We start from the raw sequence: 27,030 nt of genomic DNA on the forward strand, positions 1-27,030 counted from the left end.
TGTTCTATAGCAAACATTTATTATGAAGTTGACTAAATGTATTGTATTATAAGAAGGCTTTTGAAAAAGTGTATTTGCCAGAAAAGTCACCAGGTGCCTCACATGGTCCGTTTCTGCGTTTCTCTCACTACAGAATAGTAGTTGCGGAAAAACTGGTTTGTTTGAATTATTGAAATAATGTTGCTATGTATTGAAAAGCTGAAACATAAATAATGGTCTTTCTGTTGCTTCACTATAATTTGATAAATTTAATAGTAGCTTGGCCATTCTAAAATGACCTCAGTAGGCTGCAATGTACACTTGGGTGGCTATTAATCTATCATCTTGCACCATTAAATTGTATGACATAGGGATATGAGCCTTTTGATCTTTACTTACATATGAATTAATTTCCCTTAAATATACCGCCCAGTTCTACATATGCTTATATACACAAGTAAGCATATCTTGAATTTAATAGGGTTCTGTGCATAGGATATAAGCTATAGTTTATCTCTTCATTTGTGTAAAGATGGTTGGAGGACTTTTATCAGAGGTTAATTATTATTACTATTTAATTTTTCTGTGAACTTCAGAAAAATATGTTAAATCATAACTTAAGTTTGATACTCTAGATGCCTTTTTGATTGAAATCCCATGATCACTCTCCCTTCACTTCTTTAGGTGGCACATCCTTTGATTCGGATGCAGCTTGTGAATTACATTTATAATGGTTTTCTGGTACCAGTTATGGCCCCAGCATTGCATAAGGTCAGTGTTTTTCATATGTTTTTGTTTTTTAAAAAAATCAGCAGCCATTTTCAATGTCTGAAGAATATTACGTGTGTGATGAAGATGGACCAATCGAAGCATAACTACTTTAGCCCAGTTTCTTTACTTGAATTACTTATTAGACATCTGCTGATATAGCAGCAGAAGGTCACATCCCTCAAGTTGCTATTTGATCTATAATCAGATACAAAATGTTTGCCTGGCTGAAATCATAGTAATTCAGAGAAACATGGCAGGTAGTTCTGCTAGCGAAGTGAGTATATTTGAATAGTTGACTTTAAATTGACTTGCTGATATAATTCTTAAAATGGTTGTTCACAGTGGCCAACCAGAGTCCTATGGGAAACCAGTAAGCAGGACCTGTACACAACAGCACTTTCCCTACTCTGCCTCTGACAGTTGAGGTAGAACATAGCCACTGCAACTAGTAGTCACTGATGGTCCATTAAGTTCTAGTATGTCCCAGAGTTCTAGAATCCAATTCTTCTACACCATGCACATTTTTTTACACTTCTGTTATCTCTCCTTTTACTTTCCTTTCCTCTAAACTAAAAAACACCCAAAGATGTAACTAGGCCTGGGTGACGTTGGGCTTTCAACGTCGTGGTGTATCACCAACCAAACATCACGGTTTGAAAAAAGCTCCATTGATGCCAGGTGAAACTGCCGCAGCTCTCATTGTGGGAGCTGAGGAGCTTTCACCCCAGCGCCTCGCGGGCTGTGGCCAGTACAGTTGGTCTCAGCCTGCTGCTCAGCTGGGGGAGGTGGACAGGCTCCTGCCCCCAGCGGAGCCAGTCCCGAGTCCCCTGCAGCTCGCACTGGAGCAGCAAGGACCGTGGGGCTCCTTGCCAAGCTCCCTCTGCCTTCGCTGGCATGGGGGACGGGCGAGCTACCTTGTCCGCTTGCCATCCACTCCCCGAAGACGGACCAAGCAGCAGTAGCCAAGCGCATGAAACCTGTCAGGCTCCATGCATTTGACTGTCATCGCCTTTGCCCACACAGGTGTGCAGGGGTCATTCGCCCTAGCAGGAATGACACATCCCACCCTCCCGGGCGTGGTCTGCAAGGTGTGGCATGCAAAGGCACCCTATCCTGCTGGAGGCTGTGCTCCCCAGCTAAGCAGCCTTGACCCCGCTCCTACTCGTGTACAAGCAGGGCCGGGGATCTCTCAGCTGGGAAGTGGAGGCTTCGTACTCCCCAGCTGAGCAGCCCCGATCCCTCTCCTACTCACATGCAAGCGGGGGCAGGGCTCTCCCAGCTGGGGAGGGGGAGCACTTTTACAGAGCCCCCATCCTGCCGCTGCGAGCCGATGGCGGGTCGGCAGCTCTGTAAAACTGCTTGGCTGAGGCGAGGGCAGCAGTTTAAAGAAGCGGAGGACGGAACAAGCTGTACTCAAGAGTGGTGACTGTTTCACCAGCGATATATCACTGAGTGAAGCTGTCATCACAGTCTGCCCCACATACTAGTCCTGGACGATATATCGATATTGCCCAGGCATAATTGTAACCTTTCATCCTAGAGGAGTTGCTCTGTCCCCCTTGGTTGCATTTTTGGGAAACTTCTCCTTTTCTACAGTATCAGGTGACCAGAGCTGTACACTAAGTATTCCAACCATGGTCACACCATAGATTTGTATAACAGCACTATGTCACTGACAGTTTTAGTTTCTTTCCCGTTTTAATGATCCCTAGCATGGCATTCACCTTTTCCACAGCTGTCACACGCTGGATCAATGTTTTTTATCAAACTATGTACTATGACCCCAAGGTCTCGTTCCTTGTCAGTCACGGCCAGTTCAGACCCCATGAGAGTATCCATGAAATTAGGATCTCCCTCGCAGGTATCATTGAATTGCTTTTGCCATTTTTCTGCTCACTCACCCAGTTTCACATTTGAATTCCTTAAGAACTCTTGAGTGGACCTGGTGATTTGTCAGTATTTGCTTTGCTCATTTTTATTTTGTGAGGAAGGTTCTTGTTGTGACTATTTGCCTCAGATCCCCTTCCTGTGGGATTTAGTTCAGGGACAGAAATCTGCCCTATATCTTCACAGCTTCTTTCTCTGCGGCATCGATCCATGACACCCTCCCATTTTAAACATGTTTTGGATGTGTTGCCTAAATGATTGTGATATATTCCAACTGCAATCCATCAATCTTACCAAGTTATGCTTTGGCAAACTCGAGGGGGAGAACGTAACCTGGGGCCTGGCAGCACATCTGAAGCATGGAGTGGTATTTCGGCAGCGCATTGTCGCATTGCTTCAGCATGAGCGCTTCAGCTGTTTAAATGAGAGATTGCTGTGACAGTCTCATTAGCATTTGAAAGGCTCTCAGTTCAGCCTGCCATGTAGATAATTAATAGAATTATTAATATTGCTGAAAAAGTGTCCTTATTTCCTTTGGATTTGTCAGTGTGTCCTGTCATCTTTACCTGTCAAGACTTTTGAGTTCTTTCTTTTCTTGTCTCATCACCATGTTGGCACAAAACAAGTACAAATAAAATTAAATGTCTATGTATGTGTTTATGTAATGTACTTGCAGAGAAACAAAACTTTCCTTCTGGGTATGAGGAAAAATAAATAAATCCTAGGAGTGAATGTGAACCGAGGCATTATCAGTCCTTCAAAGGACTTCCCTGCATCTGGATCAGAAATGCAGGGAGTTGAAATAGATGATCTTTGTGATCCCTCACAACTCTACAGTTCTATGATTCTGTGTGATTTGAACACCAGAACTACCTGTTCTAAGTGGTTAAGTTCTACTAAAAAGAAAAAAGAAACATTTGAGCAGTACTTCTGGGAAGTACGTTTGAGCACTTTTTTATTTTATATGGCCAGATGGTACAAATACCAATGCTTCTTCTAACTGAGGCTTTGGTAAATGAAGAAAGGAGGAAAAATAAACACCAAAGTCCAAAAGGCCAGTTTATAATGAAACTTGTGATCATTTCATTACTGGTAAGACAAATTATAGATGAAGTCGTCAAAGGGTACAGCGTCCCCTGCGAATAAAATTTGCTGTCTAGTAATTAATGTAGAATTTTAAAAGTGCTTTCTGTTTCCTTGTATTAAATATAGTAACATCTGCAGAATGTCTTCAGTTAGAACTTCTGCCACTTCCAGAGATGAGCTACCACCAACCTCAGTGGGGTTTTTTTACTTCAGCATGGATTTTTGTTTTGTTTTTAAAAATCTACTTTTGCAGCTGTAATCATTACTTACGTGGGTGTAAGTCCTATTGAATTGAGGTTATTTCTGAGTAGACATTAGCGAGACTGCACTGTAAATGGCTTATTGTCTAATCTAGCACTAGAATTATATAACATTTATTTATCAAATTTATATCCCATGCTTCTTCCCAGAGGATTGCAGGGAAGCAAGCAATAATTTATAAAACAATAACAAAGCATCTTAAAAATAGTTCCAATACATATGTAGACTGGGAAGGATCTCAACTTAGAAAGGTTTTTTTGAAAAAGGAAGGCACTGTAAAGACAACAGAGATGGTGCTCATCTAATATTCCGCAAGAATATTAGATTTCAAAGCATTGGTGTCACAACACTAAAGGCCAAATTCTTATTTTGTGTGGATCGGACCTCCTGAGTTAGGGGGGAAATAATAGAGGGATTAGTGTAAAACCTGCTCGGATGATTATGTAACCACTTCAGTGGTAAGTTATTAGAACCTCCCAATAAGAATTGTTATAATAAAAAAAGAATGCTTGGGGTTTCCTACTACCCCCCAGCCAAAACTGTAGCTGTTATCATAGAGACATATGACATCAAACAGCTGATAACTCTTATCCCTTACTGGATTTAATTAAAAGTGGTGGTATTCTTAGATCATTTTTTGCCCTTGTTACCCCAATGTATGCTGATCACATGTTAATTTTTAGCAATGTCATTTGCTGTATCTTTTTAAACATCTTGGACAGAGAAGGTTGGAGTGTGCCATCTAGTGCATCTGAGGGGAAACTAAAAGATGGCTGAAACCAAAATGCTCAATCAGATATAAATGAGTTAACATGCATCTGGATTCTTCACTTTATTTGCTTTTTTCATAAACTTGTTTAAATACTAAACAGGTGACACTTACACAATAATGACCTTTGCATTCAGGATAGACAGTCTCTGGCTGACCCAGATAAGGAACACTTTTTCACTATTCTGGGACAACTCTTTTTTATGTTACCAAACCACTTGTAATCACCAAGTAATTTGTACTGACTTGATGGTGTTTTCTAGCTATCTCTCTCACCCACCTGATTTTTTATATATATAGAATGGATAAAATAGAAAAAAGGACCTTCCAGATCTCACCCAATTTCTATCTCTAGCACACACACCCTTCAACTTACTAAATTAAATGGAAGCACGTTATAATATTCTAATTTGGTGAGGATGCACTGATTTTCAGAATACTGAATTTTGAATGACAGAGGCTGCTGTATAACTGTTAGGCCATAGTTTGTCCCATTTTTCTCTGGTATTCATTTTGCTGGTGGATAAATATGGAGTTTCCATTCTCCTGAAATTCAGCCTACAAAATACACTTGCAGTCTTGTTTATTGTAATTATTTTATAGTTACTCCACCCTGCTCACCCACCCAGGTCTCAGCGATACAGACCAGATCAGCCTCCTCATCCATAATCAGATCAGGGCTGAGAGTGGTCTTACTTAAGAGTCAGCCTGGCATTCAGCAGCAGCAGCTGGAAACCAGAGGGCTGGCAGATAGGACAAACTTTGATTTTCTTTTGGAACTTGCATGTGTTAAGTGACTTTTGAAGTGTGAACTGCTACTAGAGATATGGTGTGTGTGAACAGATCTGGACCATCAACTTCTGCTTCCGTGCGCTCTTCATCTCAGCATGCCCACACAGACTGTGGAGGAAAAGGTGGAACCTAGTATGCTGTCTGTACTGGAATATTTGTTCATCTAGCTCAGTATTATCCAATCTGATGGATGGTCCCTCTCTGGGGTCTCAGACATCTTTCTTATCTACTAGCTGTCCCCTCTTAACCTACTAGCTGTCCCCTCTTAACTAGATATACCAGAGATTGAACTTAGAACTTTCTGTGATCTTCGCTAAGCAGAAGGTACTGTAATGAACAGTCTGAAAGTAGCCAGCTTCCAGTTGTACTAATACAGCACATATATGATGCCTTTTCTAGGGCTACTACATCTTTGTAGCTATATTCCCTTGGCTAAAGCCATTTCTATTTCAAGGCAGATGTCATTTTATCTAAGCAACTTTCTCATGACTGAGAGATAGAGTCCATATATTAAAAAAAATAAATACCAGTTTTGTAAAAACAAGTTACTCAGTACTAGTTTTAGCAATAAGATAAAATGCAGCAAGTGGGAAGGAGAAAAAATCCATGCAGCCCAAGGTCTTGAAAGTTAGTGTAAAAAGCTAAAGTACTGAAAGTTGAAGCATGGACTTGAGGCTACCACAAGCTGAAAGAAAAGGTGACAGACCCAACATAATATAAAAGATTGCAACTTGGTGCAGTTATACAGGGTGCCCTAAGCTACACCTCCCAGGAATATAGCACTAGATTGGGTCATCCTTGGAATATATTAAAACATGATCCTCTTTTGACAGAAGGCATGCCATAACTACTCTGCATTTGGTCCACGTTATATGCTGCCTAATTCCCCCCCCCCCGCCGCCATCTCGCAACGAAAAGGTAGGCTAGAGTATTTAGCATTTGCTGCAGCTTGCAGGCAGTAATCAAAGCTAGCCCTTTTATTGCAATAATAAATCCTCAGGGCTGCCGGAGAATGAATATGGCAAGGTCTCCATGTAAGGGGATAGCTGGCACACCTTAGGGGATGTATCCTCCCATAGGTCCCCCCCTTCCACTGCAAACAGAGGGGGAAAGGTCTCCTCTGTTTTCGGTTCTCCACTCATGTAAAACTGTTTTGAGCAAGTATCAGTGCTATTTCCCAACAGTGCACCATCTCTATGAAACATCCTCCCAAAGGACATTCCTGATGTCATTCTGCCAGCAAGTAAAAACTCCCTTGCTTTTAAAACCATTTTTATCAGTGAGTGAGCAGAAGCTCCGTTGCTGCTGAGGTTTTTATATGGGAATGGTAGTGTTTTGCTGCAGCCTTGATCGCAAAGTGTATAGTGACTTTTATTAGCTTTTAAAGCTTGGACACTGCCTCAGGTGTGTCTGGAATAGTGTACAGTGGTACCTCGGGTTACATACGCTTCAGGTTACACACTCCGCCAACCCAGAAATAGTGCTTCAGGTTAAGAACTTTGCTTCAGGATGAGAACAGAAATTGTGCTCCGGCGGCGTGGCGGCAGCAGGAGGCCCCATTAGCTAAAGTGGTGCTTCAGGTTAAGAACAGTTTCAGGTTAAGTACGGACCTCCGGAACAAATTAAGTACTTAACCTGAGGTACCACTGTAGTTTGTAAATACTGTAAGTAAATAAATGAATAGCTGCAACAAATGAAAACCCTTTGTATACACACTGTCATCACCTTAAGTCTTCAGTAGCAAAGCTGGATCCAGAGTATTCCCAGGCTGTGTACATGATCCTTCAGGTTAATTATGATCCTCTGCAGAGCAGGAGGCCCCTCCTCATCCAGAATGTCTAAACAATCCTTCGCCAGCTCGTGCTATCCAGATGTTTTGAACTATAGCTCCCATCAGCTACATGCAGCACAGCTAATGGTCAGGTATGATAGATATTGAAGTCCAGAAAACCTAGAGGGTACCAGACTGGTGGAAGCTGGTGTAAACCATGATTGATCAGACCTTGTAAATTAAAGTCGGCATACTTCAGTTGTAGCCTATGTGTTGAATCCAAAGGTGCTGTTCTGCAAGCAAAAAGCTCCTACTACATGTGTAAAGGATTCTCTTGACCCAGACTCTAGTTTGTGGAATATCCTTCCTAATGAGATGTGTTTGTCTCCGTCATTACTAACTTTCAGGAGGAATTTGAAAACATTTCTTTTTGCCCAGGCATTTTGTGACTGAAGAATATGAAACAGGTCAATAAAACATTAATGTCTCACAGTATAAAACCCACTGTCCCCTCCCCCATCTTCCTTATGAATGTAGTTTCATAAGCTTGACCCTGCAAGAATGAAGATTTATGCATATTGTGCAATCCTTCACAGTCCTGTCCAGGCATGTCATAGTCCTTCCTCGTCATGCTGACTGTGTGCCACACTTTGACCACCCCCTGTCTTAAAGTGTTGGGAACAGGGCAAATTCAGCCCATTTCCTAAATCTTCCTCCTCTCCCATGACAGCTGCTGCAGCATTTTCTGTTTCTGCTATTCCTATTGTTCTTTTCTATTAGTCCTTTGCTGTGTCAGCAGTGGTGACAAGAGGCTGGCCCGTGTTTGCATTCAATATTGCTTTTAGCTCTCCCTCCTCCCCCCGAAATTCCCCAGTGCAAGCATTTCCATTTCAAAAGTTTTTGTAATAGATAGCCACTGTTGCAAGTTCTCTGGAAAAGTACAGTTGTACTTTAAAAATGTTTATAGATAACCAACATTTATGTATGCAACACAACTTCCTCCAAACTGTTAGAAAGTTTCTCCTGCAGAATGTCTTGTTGTTGTTTAGTCGTGTCTGACTCTTCATGACCCCATGGACCAGAGCACGCTAGGCACTCCTGTCTTCCACTGCCTCCCACAGTTTGGTCAAACTCATGCTGGTAGCTTCGAGAACACTGTCCAACCATCTCATCCTCTGTCGTCCCCTTCTCCTTGTGCCCTCAATCTTTCCCACATCAGGGTCTTTTCCAGAGAGTCTTCTCTTCTCATGAGGTGGCCAAAGTATTGGAGCCTCAGCTTCAGGATCTGTCCTTCCAGTGAGCACTCAGGGCTGATTTCCTTAAGAATGGAGAGGTTTGATATTCTTGCAGTCCATGGGACTCTCAAGAGTCTCCTCCAGCACCATAATTCAAAAGCATCAATTCTTCGGCGATCAGCCTTCTTTATGGTCCAGCTCTCACTTCCATACATCACTACTGGGAAAGCCTGGTGCCCTCCAGATGTTTAGCACTACATGCTACCTGACCATTGGCAATGCTAGCTGAGGCTGATGAGTATTGCAGTGCAGATCTCTGGAAGGCACCAGGTTAAGAAGGCTGCTGTATTCTGTGGTGTGTTCTTCTCTATGTACAAATAGGGTCTTGTGCAGTTTCCTGCTTAAAGATGTCCACATAGGGACTTGCTCATCTTGTAGCTGTTGACTTCTATCCCAACAAAAGTTGCATCTTACACTCCCCTTTGGAGTTCTGGTGATTTTATTGTTCATCTCCTTCCTTTTTTAAAGGATCTTGAGTATTGTTATTATTTCTTATTCAGGTTGGAGGCAGCTTCTAACAAGGCACGTTAGTGTAGAAAACCCTTTTGTGGGTTGTTGAATTTGTGGGTTATCAGGACCTCACCTGAAGTTGTGTTTACAGATTTAAATGCTCTGAGGCCTCTGTAACTCCTGCTTGCCCTCTCACCTGGCTAAGTGAAATAACATCTGTTGTGTATATGAGAGCATTTCAATAAGGTTTGAAACACACACACACACACACACACACACACACACACACACACACACACATCTCATAGGGAACTGCTAACAACCAAAGCCTGGGCCTGCTCAGCTCTTCATTCCTGCTTTTAAAAACGTGTATACACTGCTGTTAGAATCAAGGTTAGGCTGTAAGCTTATTTGCTCAGGAACCAGGTCCTCAAGCCAATTTGGAGAGTGCTGAGTGTACATCCCTCTCTCATAAATAATGTATTGCTGAGGACTGTCAATCTAGTAAATGCAGGGTACAGAATACATTATATGGTCTTTTTCTCCCTGAAATTGCTTAAGTTGAGAAGCCTATAACGGTGGCTCTAGAGGATGAATGCAACTCGGAGGAAGACTGTGGTGATCAGGTTTTTTATGGTTGGATGTGCTTTTATTTGTTTCTATTTTGAACTTACATTAAGGGGTGGGGTGGGGAATGCACCTATAATGAAAACTGCTCATGTTGCATCTGTGGTAGCTTGTGGTTAATCATATGACTGTGAACGCCTAAATATGCTGCAGAAGTAATAGCACAAACTTTTGAAGCAAATGTAGTCCACAGGTTAGTCGTTAGATGCTATTTGGTATGTAAATATGAATGGAAACATAGTGTTAACAAGAAGTTTTCTTTAGTTGAGGTCTTTGATGTTAATATGTATGTTTTTGATTACAATCTTTAAACTGCTTAACAAAACAGCTAATGCTGCATGAAAAGACACACACACACACACACAGAGAGAGAGAGAGAGAGCCTTTTATGCAAAACCATCTACTAGAGTACTTTCCAAATCCTCTTAGCTCTTAAATGACAGCTTGGAGTCTCTCCTTTACCTGTTTCTTTCTTAAGGAGGGAAAAACCCCCTCTCCTCATTTATCCAATGAAGAATACTAAACAAAAGATGGTTAATGCTCCTTTTCAGATAGGCAGACCAGTATGTATTTGTATCTGTGCTTTTAAGCTTATTAAGCTTGCACGTAACTATTTTTGAAAATGCTGACTTTGCACCCTTTAGTGCACAACACAAAGGCTGGATCTAAAATATCAGACACCTACTGACGAATGATCTTCTAGGGACTGCATTAGCAAAGTAACTTGTTTCACTAGTAGAAACCGGAACATTCACCACAAGAGGCTGAGGTGTAATTGAAAGTTTATAGCTTATACATAAATTCCATTATTTGGGGTATTTGCAACAAATCTGTTTATCTTCTGGGACCAGGCACTATTGGTGTCTACAATAAACCTCAACTAGCTACATGTCAAAATCTGCCGATGTCTCTTAGTGCAGCAACCAATTGGCAACATGTAGTGGCGCAATCTATGGTGGGAGGGTTTGCTACAAACGAAGTGAGCTTTTGTAGGCTACCTTGTGCTCCTCGACTTCCATAGCAGACTAAAGAAATGGGTGTGCTGTGTAACTGACTGAACTGAAAGAAACATGTTCACAATAATTTGCTCCAACTGATAGGAAAAGTCAAAACAAAAAAAATTCCTTCCAGTAGCACCTTAAAGACCAACTAAGTTAGTTCTTGGTATGAGCTTTCGTGTGCATGCACACTTCTTCAGATACACTGAAACAGAAGTTTCCAGACCCTTCTATATAGTGAGAAGGTGGGGAGGGGTATTACTCAGAAGGGTGGTGGGAATGGGTGATTGGCAGATAGCTGTGATGAGCCTGTTGACGACTCTTAACGACTGCAATAGGTCTTACAGGAAAAAGCAAGGGGTGAGAAGGTGAAAAGTGGCTTTGTCATGTATAATGAGATAAGAATCCAATGTCAAGACTTCTGTTTCAGTGTATCTGAAGAAGTGTGCATGCACACGAAAGCTCATACCAAGAACTAACTCAGTTGGTCTTTAAGGTGCTACTGGAAGGATTTTGTTTTGTTTTGACTATGGCAGACCAACACGGCTACCTATCTGTAACTGATAGGAAAAGTGTGATTTTTCTTCATAACTCAGTATGGGTAGAGTCAGGAAAAGTAGAGAGCACATATAATGCAGCAGGAGGATTTTTATAAAACCCTGCATCTCTTGCAAGCACCTTCTCTGAATGTCAAATAGGAGACCTTTTGGTGTTTAGCAAACAGCATCTTCAAGAGGAAGTCAAGTACTGGAAGAGAATGTTCCAAATAACTGTGCAATGGTTCGGTTGTTTGCATCCATCTTTCCTAGCTTAGCATTGCCACTATCATTAGCTAATCAAAATACTCAAACTAGCACACCAATGTTTGTTTTTATGTATGCTGGCTTAGACCCACAGAAAACAAACAAACTGTGCTTATTATATATCCCATTGCAAGGTCGTTGTGGAGGTCACATAGACTGTATAATCAGAGCGGCAAAGTTGATGTGGTCTGTAATCATTTGTGTATTCATTTCCAGGTGACTGTGGAGGAAGTAATGACTACAACTGCCTATTTGGATCTCTTCTTGCGGAGTGTTTCAGAACCAGCTTTACTACAGATCTTCCTCCGATTCATCTTGCTGCACCGCCATGAGAATGTGCACATCCTGGACACCCTCACAAGTCGCATAAACACTCCATTTCGGGTGAGATGAGAATAACAGGAACATGGCCGTCTTTTACTCTGTGGGATTGTTTGAGACAACTGCAAGCTTATTTTGCTTATGCTTTTGTGAATTTAGCTACTTTAATATTCTTTGGAAAGTTCTTAAAATTTCTTGGAAAACTTCACACCTACAAACAATACTGGCCCTGTTTTCAAGCTTACAAATTAATAGACTCAATACAAAAAGAAAAAGGGAAGGAAGAAGAAGAAAATAAGGAAAATTCCAGTTTCATCTCTTACATGATATTGCAATGACAACTACCATTTTATTTCACCAAGTGGCCCATATGATGATTTTTTTTTCAGGGGCATTCTGGGAATTTGTCCCAGAATTTCTCCTCACCTCAGAATGACACAACATCCAGGGCCTCCACGGCATAAAATGAAATGAGCTGCAAGGAGGTGGGAATAACCTGGGATGTTTGGGGGAGGAAGTGATGTACCAAAGCTCACCCAGTGAATCTACAACAGATTGGGTTCAGTTGAAATCCCCAATATAAGAATCATTCTCTACTTAGGAGTTTCTGCACATCTAGAAAACTTTTTCCTATCTGAAGTTTGAGCTGCATAAATTCTGCTTTTGGATGGTTTATCCATTGTTATCCAGTTACTCTATCACAGGCTGTGAACCCCATACATTTAAAGCACATGACTGCGCCCCCCCCCCCAAGAATACTGGGAACTCTGTTTTACTCCTCGCAGATCTACAATTCCCAGGACACAACAAATTACAGTTCCCATGATTCTTTTTGTGTGGGTGGAATGTGCTTGAAATATATGATGTGTATGGTTTGAAAGCACGCCCCAAAGTGCAAGTAGATACCGTATTTTTTGCACTATAGGACGCACTTTCCCCCCTCCAAAAATGAAGGGGAAATGTGTGTGCGTCCTATGGTGTGAATGCAGGCTTTCGCTGAAGCCTGGAGAGCAAGAGGGGTCTGTGCGCACCGACCCCTCTCACTTTCCAGGCTTCAGGAGAGCCCCACCGCCAGCCCCACAAGCTCGGGGGACAGCGGGGAGGTGGAATGCCACCATCCCGCTGTCCCCCGACTTGGTTAGAAGGCTGGCGGGGGGAGAAGCCTGCTCCTCCCCGTCGCCAGCCCCGCAAACTCGGGAGACAGCGGGAGAGGCGCAGCGCGCCCTTCCCTCTGTCCCCCGACTTGGTTAGAAGGCTGGCGGGGGGGGAGAAGCCTGCTCCTCCCCGTCGCCAGCCCCGCAAACTCGGGGGACAGCAGGAGAGGCGCAGCGCGCCATCCCGCTGTCTCCCGACATGGTTTGGAGGCTGGCGGAGGGCTTCCTCCTCCCCCAGCCCCGCAAGCTCCCAGAGCGATGCCATGGCTTCGCCATGGCTCTGGGTCCTGTTCTGGGGGAGGGGGAAGCTCGGGCTTCCCCCGCCCCAGCCCCGAGCCTGGGGGGGGGGAAAATAATTTTTTTCCCTTTATTCCCCCCCCCCAAATCTAGGTGCGTCCTATAGTGCGAAAAATATGGTAAATAGGTACCACTCCGGTGGGAAGGTAAACGGCGTTTCTGTGCACTGCTCTGGTTTTGGTGTTCCATTGTGCCAGAAGCAGCTTAGTCATGCTGGTCGCATGACCCGGAAAAACTGTCTGCAGACAAACGCCGGCTTCCTCGGCCTGTAAAGCGAGATGAGCACTGCAACCCCAGAGTTGTCTGCGACTGGACTTTATTGTCAGGGGTCCTTTACCTTTAAGGGGATGTGGGTGGCGCTGTGGTCTAAACCACAGAGCCTAGGGCTTGCCAATCAGAAGGTTGGCAGTTCGAATCCCCGCGACGGAGTGAGCTCCTGTTGCTCGGTTCCAGCTCCTGCCAACCTAGCAGTTTGAAAGCATGTCAAAGTGCAAATAGATAAATTGGTACTGCTCTGGCGGGAAGGTAAACGGCGTTTCCGTGTGGTGCTCTGGTTCGCCAGAAGCGGCTTAGTCATGCTGGCCACGTGACGCAGAAGTTGTCTGCGGATAAACACCTGCTCCCTCGGCCTATAGAGCGAGATGAGCGCACAACCCCAGAGTCATCCGGGGTACCTTTACCTTTACGCAGCCACATCCCGAAGGCGTGAGAGGCAGAAACATATTTCCATTGAAACAAAATTGGAGGTTTTAAAGAATTCAGCCATCTGAATATAACACTGTTTCAGGTAAATCATGGAACTGGTATTAGTATTTTAAATTGCTATTTTAATGCTGGGTGTGATGTCGTGTCTGTCTCTTTGCAATTTGTTCTTGATACTTAATTTGAGTTTATTTTATTTGTTTCCTTATTTTAAGTTTATTGCTTGTCTCTTTCGCCAATACCAAGTCCTCAAGCCGACTCCACTGCATTAGAAACAACCATAGCAATACAATTAAATTTAATTGTATAAACAATTAAAACAATAAAACTATTAATGTAAACAACAATAAAAACAATGAGTCAGCAGTAAAATCAGCCCTGCAGCAGCATAAAACCGAATTGGAGTTTTGGAGTGTTTTTCTTGCCACTTAATTGGAGTTTGTTTTTTTGGTTATTCCCCGTGCATTAAGTAATCAACTGCAGAAGTGTGTATCTCAGAAGCAGGCTTTTATAAAATTTTAATGACACCATATTTTTGAGTGTTCGAAATTAACTGTGCAGACTTATGAAGTAGTCACTCGCCCCCTTCCCAAAACGTTACTCGCTTGTCCCCAAGCAAGCTTTCGTATTTTCATTGTCTCAGTTTAGAGAGGTAAAGTGGCCCTCTATGCAGCATCAAAACGCTTGCCTTAGTATTCAGATGTTGCTCAGTATGATGTCAATATAATGCTATCAGTGCAGCCAGCTTGATCAGCCCTTTGGTTTTTGCAACATAAAAGTATTTCTGTGGTATTGAGTGGACTGCCAAGAGCCGCTTCTGAAAATAATTGTGGCATGTTAATTAAGCCACAGAAATAGTTAATCTAATAGGAGCTTCCTTTTGCAAGCAGGTTAATCTTGAAGCACCTGCTGCGGTCTGCATTCAGCAAGCTGCACTTCTGATCCCCTCTTTGGCTGGCACTTACTCAGTATTAAATGATGGAGGATGCACTCCAGCATATGGGTGGAAAGGCAGGCAGAGCCAAATGATCAACGTGTGTATTACGTTTATGTATTAAGGACGACACCTTGCGCCAAATAAACATTTCCACATAGTGGAGGGCATGCACATAGCTGCACGTACTCGCGGCTGTGACTCTAGCTCCAAACAGATTAACTCTCTGAAAACTCCCAAGCAGCTTCAGTCGCTTACAACTTGCTAATGTGTGTCTCTCCTGTACCATAATTATTTGTTCCACAGACAAGAGGGGGTGGGTATTGCGAAGAATCCTCCAGCCACGAGCAACTCAGGAGCGCCGCCAAAATGCATCAGTGATGCTAAATGAGTTCTCTGCTGTATAACTTAGCCAAGTATAGAAACCAGCCCCACAAGCTTTCGGCACGTTACCATAGCACTGTTGTTATTGCAGAAAGGTTTTGCAATACCTGATAGGATTAAACGTGCGAGCGCTTCTGTCCACTTGGAACACATATAAAACAGCTTTCCTTTCGCCTAATGAACTAATTAAGACCCCCGTTTCTCTCCATGAATGTTTTTGGTCACTCCCCCCCAACATCCTATTCCTTTAAACTATAGGTCTATAATTTTGATCAGTGTACAGTGGTACCTCGGGTTAAGTACTTAATTCGTTCCGGAGGTCCGTTCTTAACCTGAAACTGTTCTTAACCTGAGGTACCACTTTAGCTAATGGGGCCTCCTGTTGCCGCCGTGCGATTTCTGTTCTCAACGTGAAGCAAAGTGCTTAACCTGAGGTACTATTTCTGGGTTAGTGGAGTCTGTAACCTGAAGCGTGTGTAACCTGAAGCGCATGTAACCTGAGGTACCACTGTATTCTCCACAGCTTCAACAGATTACAGCACTCTGCAAGAACAAAAACTCTATACAATAACAGAACCCCGTTTATGACGTTCCTTTACAGAATCCAATTTTAGTGTCCTGTTAATCAATAATCTTCCCACATGAATTTTCATTGAATGCCGCCTTGCGGTCCAAACCAATGAGGTGAACCTTCTTCAAGTGCCTCAAACTGTTCTCTCAAACAAGGGTATGCATGTAATTTTGCTTGGCACTCTAGGCAAAGCAGCAGTCCGCCTTCACCTCTTTGTGCAGCTGTGTAGGCAGCAGTGAGTCACACAGTACAAGAATAGGAACAGAAGAGATAATATTGAGGATATCATGCCTAACTTGACAGGAAGAGGAAACCCTTTTTGTGCCTATAGTGCTTCAGGGCTGAAGGTCAGGCGTTTCTGTGCTCAGACGATTTTAGAGAACTGCTGCCATTAGAGAGGCTTGAGATGCTCTTCCTTGATTTAGGAAGGCCAGATTTTGAGTGGGAAAACATGACCTGAGCTGCAGATAATGTCATCCATTTGAGTATAGCACCACAGAATGCAAGCAACTTTATCCCTGCCATAAGCTTTCAGCAGCTGGGGTGATTTTGAAATGTTGATGTTAATCAAGGAATGCATCATGAGCACTGAATTATCCTAAACATCTAAATAGACTCCCAAGTCCCCAGTATTCAAACTTCCAGATGCAGCTAAACACTACCTTCAGTGAAATACAGTGGCTCTCACAATAGATCTTTCCCAATAAAGTGGTACCTCGGGTTGCAAACACTTCAGGTTACAGACTCCGCTAACCTGGAAGTAGCACCTCGGGTTAAGAACTTTGCCCCAGGATGAGAACAGAAATAGCACGCTGGCAGCAGGAGGCCCCATTAGCTAAAGTGGGTATCTCAGGTTAAGAACGGTTTCAGGTTAAGAACGGATCTCTGGAATGAAGTTCGTAACCAGAGGTACCACTGTATTTATTCCTTATCCTCTAGTAAACTACAGATAAAAGGTATTTGGTAACATGACATGAGTGTTAATGCTTCTATGCAAGGTGTGCATAAAACCATTAACCTTTTCCATTTTTAGGAAGCTGTTTTTGATGAAAAAATATATGATGGTACCTGACCGGTACCTGAGTTTCTCTGCATTTGTTGAGGAACAGAACCATTTTTCTTAAAAGGCCTCAAGCTCTTTCAGAGTGTTCCAGACATATGACATGATACCATTCCAACAGGATTTGACCCTTTGTATGATGATTGTATAATAATTCTGTCTAAGAAAGAGAAAAGAATACTTATGTAAGTGTTTGTGGGTTTGGGGTTAATCACATTTCAGTTCTCTTTAAAAATTCATATTTGACTAATTGGAATCTTCTGTCCCTTACTGCATTACTGAAAGGATTATAGTATATATCTATGCTTACATCTGGCTTTATTGGGGCATGCTAAATTAATTTGTCAGACGATGTTATCTAGGTGAACTAAAACATACCTCTAATCTCTCAAAAATGCTAAAATTTAGGTTGTGAGCTGCTTTAATGCAAAATAAATGTTTTACCTTAGGAAAGCATGGAGAATTACAGATTTTGACTCTGCTTATCTTCTTCTTTTTTAGCTCTGTGTGGTGTCCCTGGCATTGTTCAGAACACTTATCAGCTTGCATTGTGAAGATGTGATGTTACAGCTAGTTTTAAGGTAGAATCAAACACTCTTTCTCCTGATGTTACCCCTGCTATTTCCTACTTGATGATTAGTATCCTGTGATTGCTTTATACCTGTTGTTTTACCCATGCTGTGCATGGTGTGAGTAGGTGGAGATGTATATGTTACACTGTTGTGGGTGAAGATCACACACTTCTGTTTTAGGATGTATAGAAACCTCACTGTCAATCCTAGACGCCTAGTGCCGAAAAAATGAAAAACGATTTTTTTAAAAAACCCACAAACCACTTGGAAGAATGAAAGTAGACTTTCCACAAATTTAGCAGACGGAGTGAAGGAAGTTACATTCATTCGAACTAAATTGACAGAGGCTCTTCTGCATACAGAGTGATGTGTCTTGCTTCTGAAAAGAGTCAGTACTTCTTAGGATTTGTGAGTGCATTATGAAGAATATGATCATTTTTGCAAAATAGTTTTGAGGCGCTGTGGGTTAAACCACAGAGCCTAGGACTTGCTGATCAGAAGGTCGGCGGTTCGAATCCCCCTGACCAGGTGAGCTCCCGTTGCTCGGTCCCAGCTCCTGCCAACCTAGCAGTTCGAATGCACGTCAAAGTGCAAGTAGATAAATAGGTACCACTCTGGCAGGAAGGTAAACAGCGTTTCCGTGCGCTGCTCTGGTTTGCCAGAAGCGGCTTAGTCATGCTGGCCACATGACCTGGAAGCTGTACGCCGGCTCCCTCGGCCAATAAAGCAATGTGAGCGCCGCAACCCCAGAGTCGGCCACGACTGGACCTAATGGTCAGGGGTCCCTTTACCTTTACCTTTAATGAGAGTTGGCTGGCTTGCCACTGCACTTTCACAACAACTTACCAGTCAGATAACATCCCTGTAAGATCGGCAGCTTGAGTACCTGGTTGTTGGGTAGTGTTATGCCAATTGCTAGTATTCCTATGACGATGGTGAACCAGCTTGGTTCCTTCACCATCCTGTACAAACTGGAGTCCACTCTTCTGTAGTCCTTTCTTGTTGTATTTTCCATATCCTGCAGACAAGTAACAACTCAGCAGTTCAGTCATCAGACCTGAGACAGCTGGTATTCTAAAATTTGGCTCATCTATGTGATTTAGCTTTAAGGAATAAATGAGGGCTGGAGAATAACTTTTTTATAAGAGCTATGTCATGGCACTTAATTCATGAAACCCTCTGTTCCTAGGTACTTGATACCCTGTAATCACATCATGTTCAGCCAAAGATGGGCTGTGAGGGAACGAGATTGGTATTCTGTATCTGCTGCTAGATTGCTTGCCTTGACTCCAGTCTGCTGCTCTAGTGGGATTACTCTGACTTTTGAAAAACAAGAAAAAGATTATATCCTGTGGAGGAAAAACATACACAGGGCAGGTAAATATTTCACCTGTTTTCTGAATGGACAAGTGGGCGTCAGGCTGTTTTTCCTCTTTCATTCCTCGTGGCGTATTCAGTGGCATTGAGTTCATGATTATCATTAAATTTCTTAATTTCTCCCATGTGTAACATTTGGCTAGATTCATATTCTGCTGGACTACCGAAAGAACACACACACACACACACACACACCCTGCATCACATCCACGCTATGCACTTAAAGTAGCATGAGGACTTTAGTGCAGGATTTCTGTGTTCCAGGCAAATGCTTCCTTCTCTCTTACACCAGTCTCATGAGATTTTGTGAAAACCTCTTTACTCTTGTCAGCATTTGGATTGAAGAGCTGATTATTTACTACTACTACCTGTGTGTAGGATGCTAAGTTTCTGATTACACACACCATACACTATTAGGTGTGGATTTCCTTACCGCTAGTTAGAATCAGGAGGAGGAAGTTTCAGGAATAAATGTGTGTGTGCATGAACATGCAGACTGTTTGCAAAAATATGGAAAACTCTTTACTTCTGAAAGGCTTTTTTAAAAAAAGGGTTTTCTTTTATTTACAGTGTATAAACAACAAGAACTGTTACGGACATATTGATTGTATTTGCATTATTCACCCATAAGAGCATTCGGGATACTGTAAACGAAAGTAATTTTCATTGACACACCATGCAAATAGTATACAAGAACATACTGTAATCAAGGAGATATCTCCAATGTCCACCATAAGACTGTGGGTGGGGGAAGGGAACTCTTGTCTGTTCTTCCTAGCTCATGTAAACAGTTGCTTTGACATGTGGTGGCTTTTAATATTCTGAGAGAACAGATGAAAAGAGGTGCAAGTACAGTGGTACCTAGGTTTACGAACTTAATCCGTTCTGGAAGTCCGTTCTTAAACTGAGGTGCACTTTCCCTAATGAGGCCTCCTGCTGCCGATGCCCTTCCACCATTCAGATTCCGTTCTTAGACTGAGGTAAAGTTTGTAAACCGGGACACTTCTTCCGGTTTTGCAGAGTTCGTAAACCAAATTGTTCGTAAACAAGGCTGTTCTTAAACCAAGGTACCACTGTATCAGCAAGTGGTCCACATTACTACTGGACTCACACTAGGAATAGATGGCTGTTGATTTCAATTTCTCATTTTTTCCCAGCCTTAACTTCAGTTTGTCTCATTTCTGCATCAGTTTAGCAAGTCGAAAAGAATTCCTCATGAAAATCAATACACTTTTGTGTGCATTTCTCGTAATATATGCATTTACGCAAGCAATTTTCTCAATCATTGTCATTATTTTCATAATACAAGCATTATTGTGCACACTCTCCAAAAATAAATGCTTTTTGTAGACAGTATTTGGATTCAGAGCTGCCTTGCAAAATTTGGAGAATTGCAACTTTAGAAGCATAGCTCCATTTTTAGTGAGTGAGTTAGTATTAAAATGGAAACTGAGCAAATTCCCCCCTATCCCATTTGCACATGGGAAACCAGAGTTTCACACCCATGCTCAACTACATACCTCTCTAGGTACCTTTGTTCAAGCAGTTGTTTCTCAACCTAACCTGCCTCTCGGAGGTGGTTGTAACAGTAAGCGCAGCTAAATATGTATTATAAGACACTTGGAGTTTTTGAGATAGGAAATAAAATCTAAGTAAAGGGGAGAATTGCCCCTTCTTTCAAATCCATCAAAAGTAAAACCATTCCCCATTGGAAAGAAATGTCAACTATGCAACCTAATAAAACTTGAGTCGATTGCCCCAAACTTTTGTATTTTGTCTACAAGAGCATCATAAATATCTTAGGACATCTTGGTCATAGGTCAGTTGAACAAATTTATTGGAAATTTGGTGGAAATTGCCTTTCCGGTGACCAGTGACATGATCTTTAACACTTCATTGTTTCTGTGTTTATGGCTGACAATTCAGTCAGATCGAGGAAGTATTGCAATACCAATGAAAAAATACACCTTTTTATCGTGTGTGTGTGTGGGGGGGGGAATTCATTGAACTTCTTGTTGCAAGGCAAACTGTTGTGCTAAATGTTTTAGAGCCATCCATAAAAATAAAGGACATTCCACACCACAGACCAATTTTGCCAAATTCAGGCTTTCTCCACATTTGTTTGTTCTCTAAAAAAATTCAATCAGTTGGCTGTTTTGTTGCTCAGTACTGCCTGTTTGATTTGTAATACATGGAGCTTCCTTAAGTCATTTAAACTTCAGCTGGATCATTGAAGGAGGATTTTCCCTTGAGCTTATAATAAGAGCAAGATCTGAAATAGGAGTTCAGTAGTAGTGTTCAGTAGAGTTCATTCAACCATCTATGGTGAACTGATTTAGAAGAGGCTTGGCAAGTGACCTGGTTTCTTGGACCATTGAGAAGCACAAAACTGTATGCCATTACGGACAGGACAGGGCAGGTTTCTCTCTACTGCATCTTGTGGTATCTGGCAGCCTCTAGGAGCAACATATCTCAACATTAATTTGCTTTGGAAAGTTTTGTTAAAATTAAGTGTGAGAAGTCCTTCCCTTTGCCCCACTTGCAGGGACAGGATGTGAGTTTGCAGCAGTTGCATAAATCACTTCTGCACCATTGTCGCTTGTTAGCTGATAGCATCTTGCTGTTCAGGAGCTTACTTCCAAGTTTTAAGGACCATTGAACTAGTCTGCATAAAACGGGGACTATCTAGTCTAGGGAAACTGGCAAATCTTCTTCCTTTGGCCTAATCTAAATAGCCACCTCTCTCTCTGTAAATTTGCCTGCTTGTGGAATAGTGCTATTTACTCATGTGCCACGTGACTATGATAGTTGTGTAACCAAGGTATAAGTTACAAGCATGTTCATAGGATCTTTCTACACATGTTTGTGTTGCTGTTTGACACCCTAACTGTGACTCCTTGCCATTGTATTTCAGGTACAACTGAAGAGTCCAGCAGCAGAGGTACTGCAGACTCCACATGTATTGTGGAATATGGGAAGACTGTTGATATCAGTTACCTGCAGTACCTTTGGGATGCTCAATCCCTCATACTCCACTGTATGAAAGACTGCCAGGTTTGGTCTGCTCCATATGATGGTGAAAGCCCTGATCCACGTACCTTTATCCAAACCCTAGCTGACGAGGATGGTAAAAACCTAGACCAGCCCATTTTCCGATTTCAGCACAGAACGCCTAGTAATACAAGTTCCTCTCAGATAACTCCTTTGGGAGAAAAGTTGCAGCTGGAGCTGGAATGGGATGATAGCTATGATACGGGGATCTCTCCTGGATCCGATTCGGGCTCTCCACAGCATGATAATGCTTTAGGAAATGTAGACCCACAACCACCTGCAGCGCCACCAAAGCACATTCAAGAAATGAAGAAAAATGCAATCATGCTGATCAAAGGGTCATATATAGAAGAATCAGACTTTCAGGATGATGTCATGGTTTATAGGTTATGTGCTGAAAAGGATGCTCAGGAAGCAGACAGCGTAAAGGAGGAAGCTTCGGTGTCAGAATCTCAAAGCACAGATGATCAGCAGTCGCTCCCTGCCAATGGTCCCCTTAAAAGTCCCCAGACAGACTCCAGTTTGGAGGAACACAATATGAAAAATTCAAACTTGACCCAGCACGCAACAGTCAAACAAATCCATGACAGCGTTGCTGAAACCCCGCAGCCAGACTTGGAACTAAAGCTGTCTTGCCTAGAAGAAGACCACAATGCTAACACGGGCTTGCTGAGCCCCGAAAGTGAGGATTTTATTTCCCAGTGTGATAACATCATTAAAGAGTTGGATTCTACCCCTACAGAGTTGGTAGAACTTAAATTGCTTATTCCTGAACCAATCTCACCTGTGGAAGAGGAGGAAGACTTTGAAAATTTTTCAGCCGACACACCATCAGCAGAAAGTATGCCTTCACCTTTTGGACCAAAAGATGTATGGTCTGGCAATCCAGCAAGGACCCAGAGCATCCCATTTACAGGTGAAATTTTCTAAACAAGTCACTTAAAACTCTTTTAAACAATAATGTTCTTGGTGGGGGAGAGGGCTATGTGAATAAGAGGCTTATTGGTTATGTTGACATTGAATATTAAGTGTAGATATATTCTTGGCTTGGATTTCATACCAATGAAATCTTAAGTAGACCAATATACTTCTCACTATATCCTGTACAGAAATTCTCTGATAGCAGCATAATTCTAGAAAATATCCCTACATAGTTTAGGAAAAGGGATAATCGAACTATTACAGCAGGCACTGCTAAAGAGCAATTGCCACAGAAAGAGTTGACAATAGCTATTATTTCTAGTCCATCTCGTCCTCTGTCTAGGGGATGACAGAGGACGAGATGGTTGGGCAGTGTTCTCGAAGCTACCAGCATGAGTTTGACCAAGCTGCGGGGGGCAGTGGAAGACAGGAGTGCCTGGCATGCTCTGGTCCATCGGGTCACAAAGAATCAGACACGACTAAATGACTAAACAACAACAATTATTTCTAGTAAGACAAAACAACAACACCTTGTTTATTCACTGCAAAATTAAAGTTGCAAATGTCTTAGTCACTTCTGATCACTAGATGGCAGCTCTGCTGCCATTCTGTGCATCTGCCCCATTTTACCTGCACATTGAGACATTTTGCTCCCTACCAATTGTGAAACGCTGTTGAATTGAATTCATCCTGTTTTCAATATCACACTTCCCTAAAAGGATTTTATTGTAATGATGTTAGCAGGACACATTGTATTTGGGCTTAAAAACACTGTTATTTATTTAACTTTGGTAGCTCTTGGAACACAATCTGTTCTGAATTATCTCAGCTCCTCTGAATGACATGATATGAATATTCACCCTATTTGGGGGGGGGGCGGAAATGATGGTGGTAAAATGGCTGGGAAATTTCAAATATGTGCTCATAATGACAAAAGCAAATAACTAAAACAAACTTCCATTTATTGTTACTTACTAATTTAAAATGGTATTTTTTCAGCACTTTTCTGTTCCCATAAGGATCCAGGCAATACAACATAACTGAGAAATTGTCCGGATAATACTTTTCAGGGAAAGGGTGGGGACGAAGAGAATGTTAAATATGGCTAGATGTCACATAACTCCATCGATCAATTAAACTGAGTAATGCAATTGAATAACCATATTGCTATCAGATTTATTATTCTGGTCTGGAAATAATTTCCTTTCCACTGGTGCAGCTGTCTGGCCATTGTGAAAAATAATCAGCTTAACGAAAAAAATCTTCATAAATAGTTGGGTTTGTGTTGCTAAAAGACCAGGAGCTTTGTGGCTTCTGAACAGTAGCAGTTGGTGGTAACTTTGATATTCCAAAACCCACATGGGTCAGTCAAATTAAGAAAAGTTAACATTTTACATTACTGCAGTATCAATACATCTTCAGCTCTTTGAGTGGCATCTTCCTTCTCAGTTGCCCAGCTGGCATGTAACAGTAAACCGTATTTTAACATTACTAGGATGAGCTGCAGTAAGCCTTGGGCCTCCTGGCTTGTTTTCCCGTTTATGTAAAGGAAGGAGCTGCATGCAAATGCCGAGAGCTTGTCCATATTCTGGTTTGTTAAACCACAATTTTATCATCGAAACACAGCCAGCATAAAGAATTCTGTTAATTCCTCCTTTCCCATAGGATCGTTGCACTGAAACATAGTTTCTGTGTCAAGGAATAAGAGGATTTCTTTTGTTCAGAACTCAAGGTGGACAATGAACTGATCTTTGTATGTGGTACTAATGTTTTGTGTTCGTTGAGAAAAAAATAGCATGCGCTCCTTCTAATAATTTATTGCGATTCAAATCCCAACTCATTCATCCACCGACAAGGACACAATCAGTATTTTAGTAATGGGAATGTAATGTGGCAAATAAAACTTTTATTATGAATAGGACCCCAATTAGTTTTATGTCTGCCTGCGCGGTGAGTTTTGTATAACATCATTAATTTTGATCTAATTAGTCCGTGATACTCCTCTTACAAAGCTTGTAAACCTCCACTTGTCACCTGAGATTCTTCATCTAACAAGATGCTTGAAGCTAGCTTAGTGATGACAGGGCCATTTATATGTACCATGGTTAAGTCTCTGGAAGCAACTCATCTTGCAGCAAGAACCCTTTTGCAACTAAAGCCGTTTATGTATTTCCAGAATAGTTTACCATTCAGTATCTATCACCGCCATACTTTTCTCTTAATCTCTCTTGGATTATGTCAACAGTAATCATCAGTGTCTGAAAAAGAGTCTTCCAGTAGGACAAGGGGAATAAATAAGAAGAAGCTCCATAATTATTAAGAATTGCATGGGAGAACTTGCAGTGGTTGCAAGCAATCCTACTGCTAGTCTCTCCCAGCTCTGCCTGGAGACGCCAGGGATTGATCATGGGGCCTTATGCATGTGCTCGCCCTCTGAGTCACAGCCTTTCACAGAATAGCTCAGTTGGTTAGAACGTGGTGCTGATAATGCCAAGGTTGTAGGTTCAAAACCCTGTATGGGACAGCTGTATATTTCTACTTTGCAGGAGGTTGGACTAGATGATTCTCAGTGTCCCTTCCAACTCTACAGTTCTATGATTCCTGTGCACTGTGCATATAGCAACATGGCTATGCTAAACAAAAGGTGTTGAGCTTTTAATACTCTTCCTTGGCAACGCAAACTTTTCTTTCGCAGCAGAGGTTAAAAGGTCACAGTCATCTCTGATGGACTTCCTGGATTTTAACTGCTGTGTAGGAAGGCTGAGAAACCTGATTCTAATGCTATGCTGCATAGTGGCATCTTAGGCATGGCAAGTGGGGCAGCGATGTCCAGCTGTGCCCTGCTTGCCATTTCAAACCCTTTTATATCAATTAATTGGTCAAGCCTCTATGAAGTAGACACTGTGAAATGCCAGAGCTCCAAGACCATGCTAAAATAGCACGAGGCTGTCACTGTCTGTACTCCCTCCTAAGCTTAGGAAAAGGATATGTGTAAGAATGCCATTGTGCAATTCCTGGGCTGGGTGCTGGTGGTAGTTGTGTCCTCCCGAGCGAGGGGTGGGGGAGTTCTATGTTTAGAGCAGTGCAGCCTTGCATTAGTGCAGCCCCTCATAGCATTGCTATGTGTGGCTGATCTCCAAGTCAAAATTCCCTTGTTTCCACAGCAGGGAGCAGGTAGAGGAGACAGGAAGTGCCCATTGTGCTGGGTTGGAAACAGGGCAGAATCCCCTTCCTGACCCTCTCCCTCTTGGCAGGTCATGTCAAGCTGCAGGGAGAGAGAAGAAAGGAGAGGGGAGTCCCTCCTTTCTCCGAAGCATGTCAGGCTAGGCCAATGTAGCCCATAGGAAATGTAGGGCTACTTGACATTGTGTTAGCCCTGTAGAAACTGCAGTCTGCAGGGGCAGCTGCTGGAGAAGAGAAGGAAGTCCTCTGTGTCTTACTGGAGCGAGAGGGCTGCTGCCGGTCAGCCCAGTAAGTGGAATGGGAGCAAATGAAGAAGGCTGAATGGGTGGGTAGGAGAGGATTTTAAGCAGGGGACTAATTGACAGGGAAAATAAGCAATACTTCTTAAGTATTTTTGGGAGAAGGCGCTTGGCTTATTTCTGTGGAAGTCCGATGCAAGCAGATGGCTCATTCTTGGACTCCACTACAGCCTGCCCTGGTAGCACTACAACCAGCACAAAGTGAGCTTACCCAAAGGCCCAAATGGGCTGGAAAACAATGCTTCTTAACATTACAGCACCTTTCCTTTCTTCAGTCTTATGTTCTTTTAGCAATTAATCACGTGTGTGTGTGTGTGTGTTTAAATCTGCAGGTCCGTTTATCAGTGTGGTGCTCTCAAAGCTGGAAAACATGTTGGAGAACTCCTTGCATGTCAACTTGCTGCTCATTGGCATTGTCACTCATCTGGCAAGTTACCCACAGCCCCTCCTTCGTTCCTTTCTCCTCAATACCAACATGGTATTCCAGCCTAGTGTGCGGTCATTGTACCAGGTACTTCATGATTGTTTGACAGAAATCCTAATACGGTTGAAGATATAATTTGTTGTTAAACATTCTCGGTATATAGTGCCATCATTATGCATGAATGCTAGAATTACAGAATGACATAAGCAACAGCCAGGTCCTTGCTCCAAGGAGTTTATAGTCGTCCTTCTAAGAGGAAAAGGAAATAAGGAATGAATGCAAGCAAATGTA

The 27,030-nt window shown here is 42.4% G+C and overlaps 1 protein-coding gene and 1 long non-coding RNA gene across 2 annotated transcripts in view; both read left to right on the plus strand.

Annotated features, from left to right (window-relative positions):
* Window positions 1–27,030, plus strand: part of LOC309378273 — a 197,454-nt gene that overhangs the window by 156,022 nt on the left and 14,402 nt on the right. The window lies entirely within an intron of this gene.
* FHIP1A (FHF complex subunit HOOK interacting protein 1A) overlaps window positions 1–27,030 on the plus strand; it is an 86,745-nt gene that overhangs the window by 45,313 nt on the left and 14,402 nt on the right. The window contains exons 5-10 of the mRNA XM_081925990.1: window positions 664–750; window positions 11,706–11,873; window positions 17,414–17,493; window positions 18,674–18,861; window positions 21,776–22,828; window positions 26,648–26,826. Of these exons, the coding sequence (XP_081782116.1) occupies window positions 664–750; window positions 11,706–11,873; window positions 17,414–17,493; window positions 18,674–18,861; window positions 21,776–22,828; window positions 26,648–26,826 (1,755 nt within the window). The remainder of the gene's footprint in view (window positions 1–663; window positions 751–11,705; window positions 11,874–17,413; window positions 17,494–18,673; window positions 18,862–21,775; window positions 22,829–26,647; window positions 26,827–27,030) is intronic.

This window comes from Podarcis melisellensis, assembly GCF_964234715.1.
Source record: "Podarcis melisellensis genome assembly, chromosome: 9".
Taxonomy (NCBI): Eukaryota; Metazoa; Chordata; class Lepidosauria; order Squamata; family Lacertidae; genus Podarcis; species Podarcis melisellensis.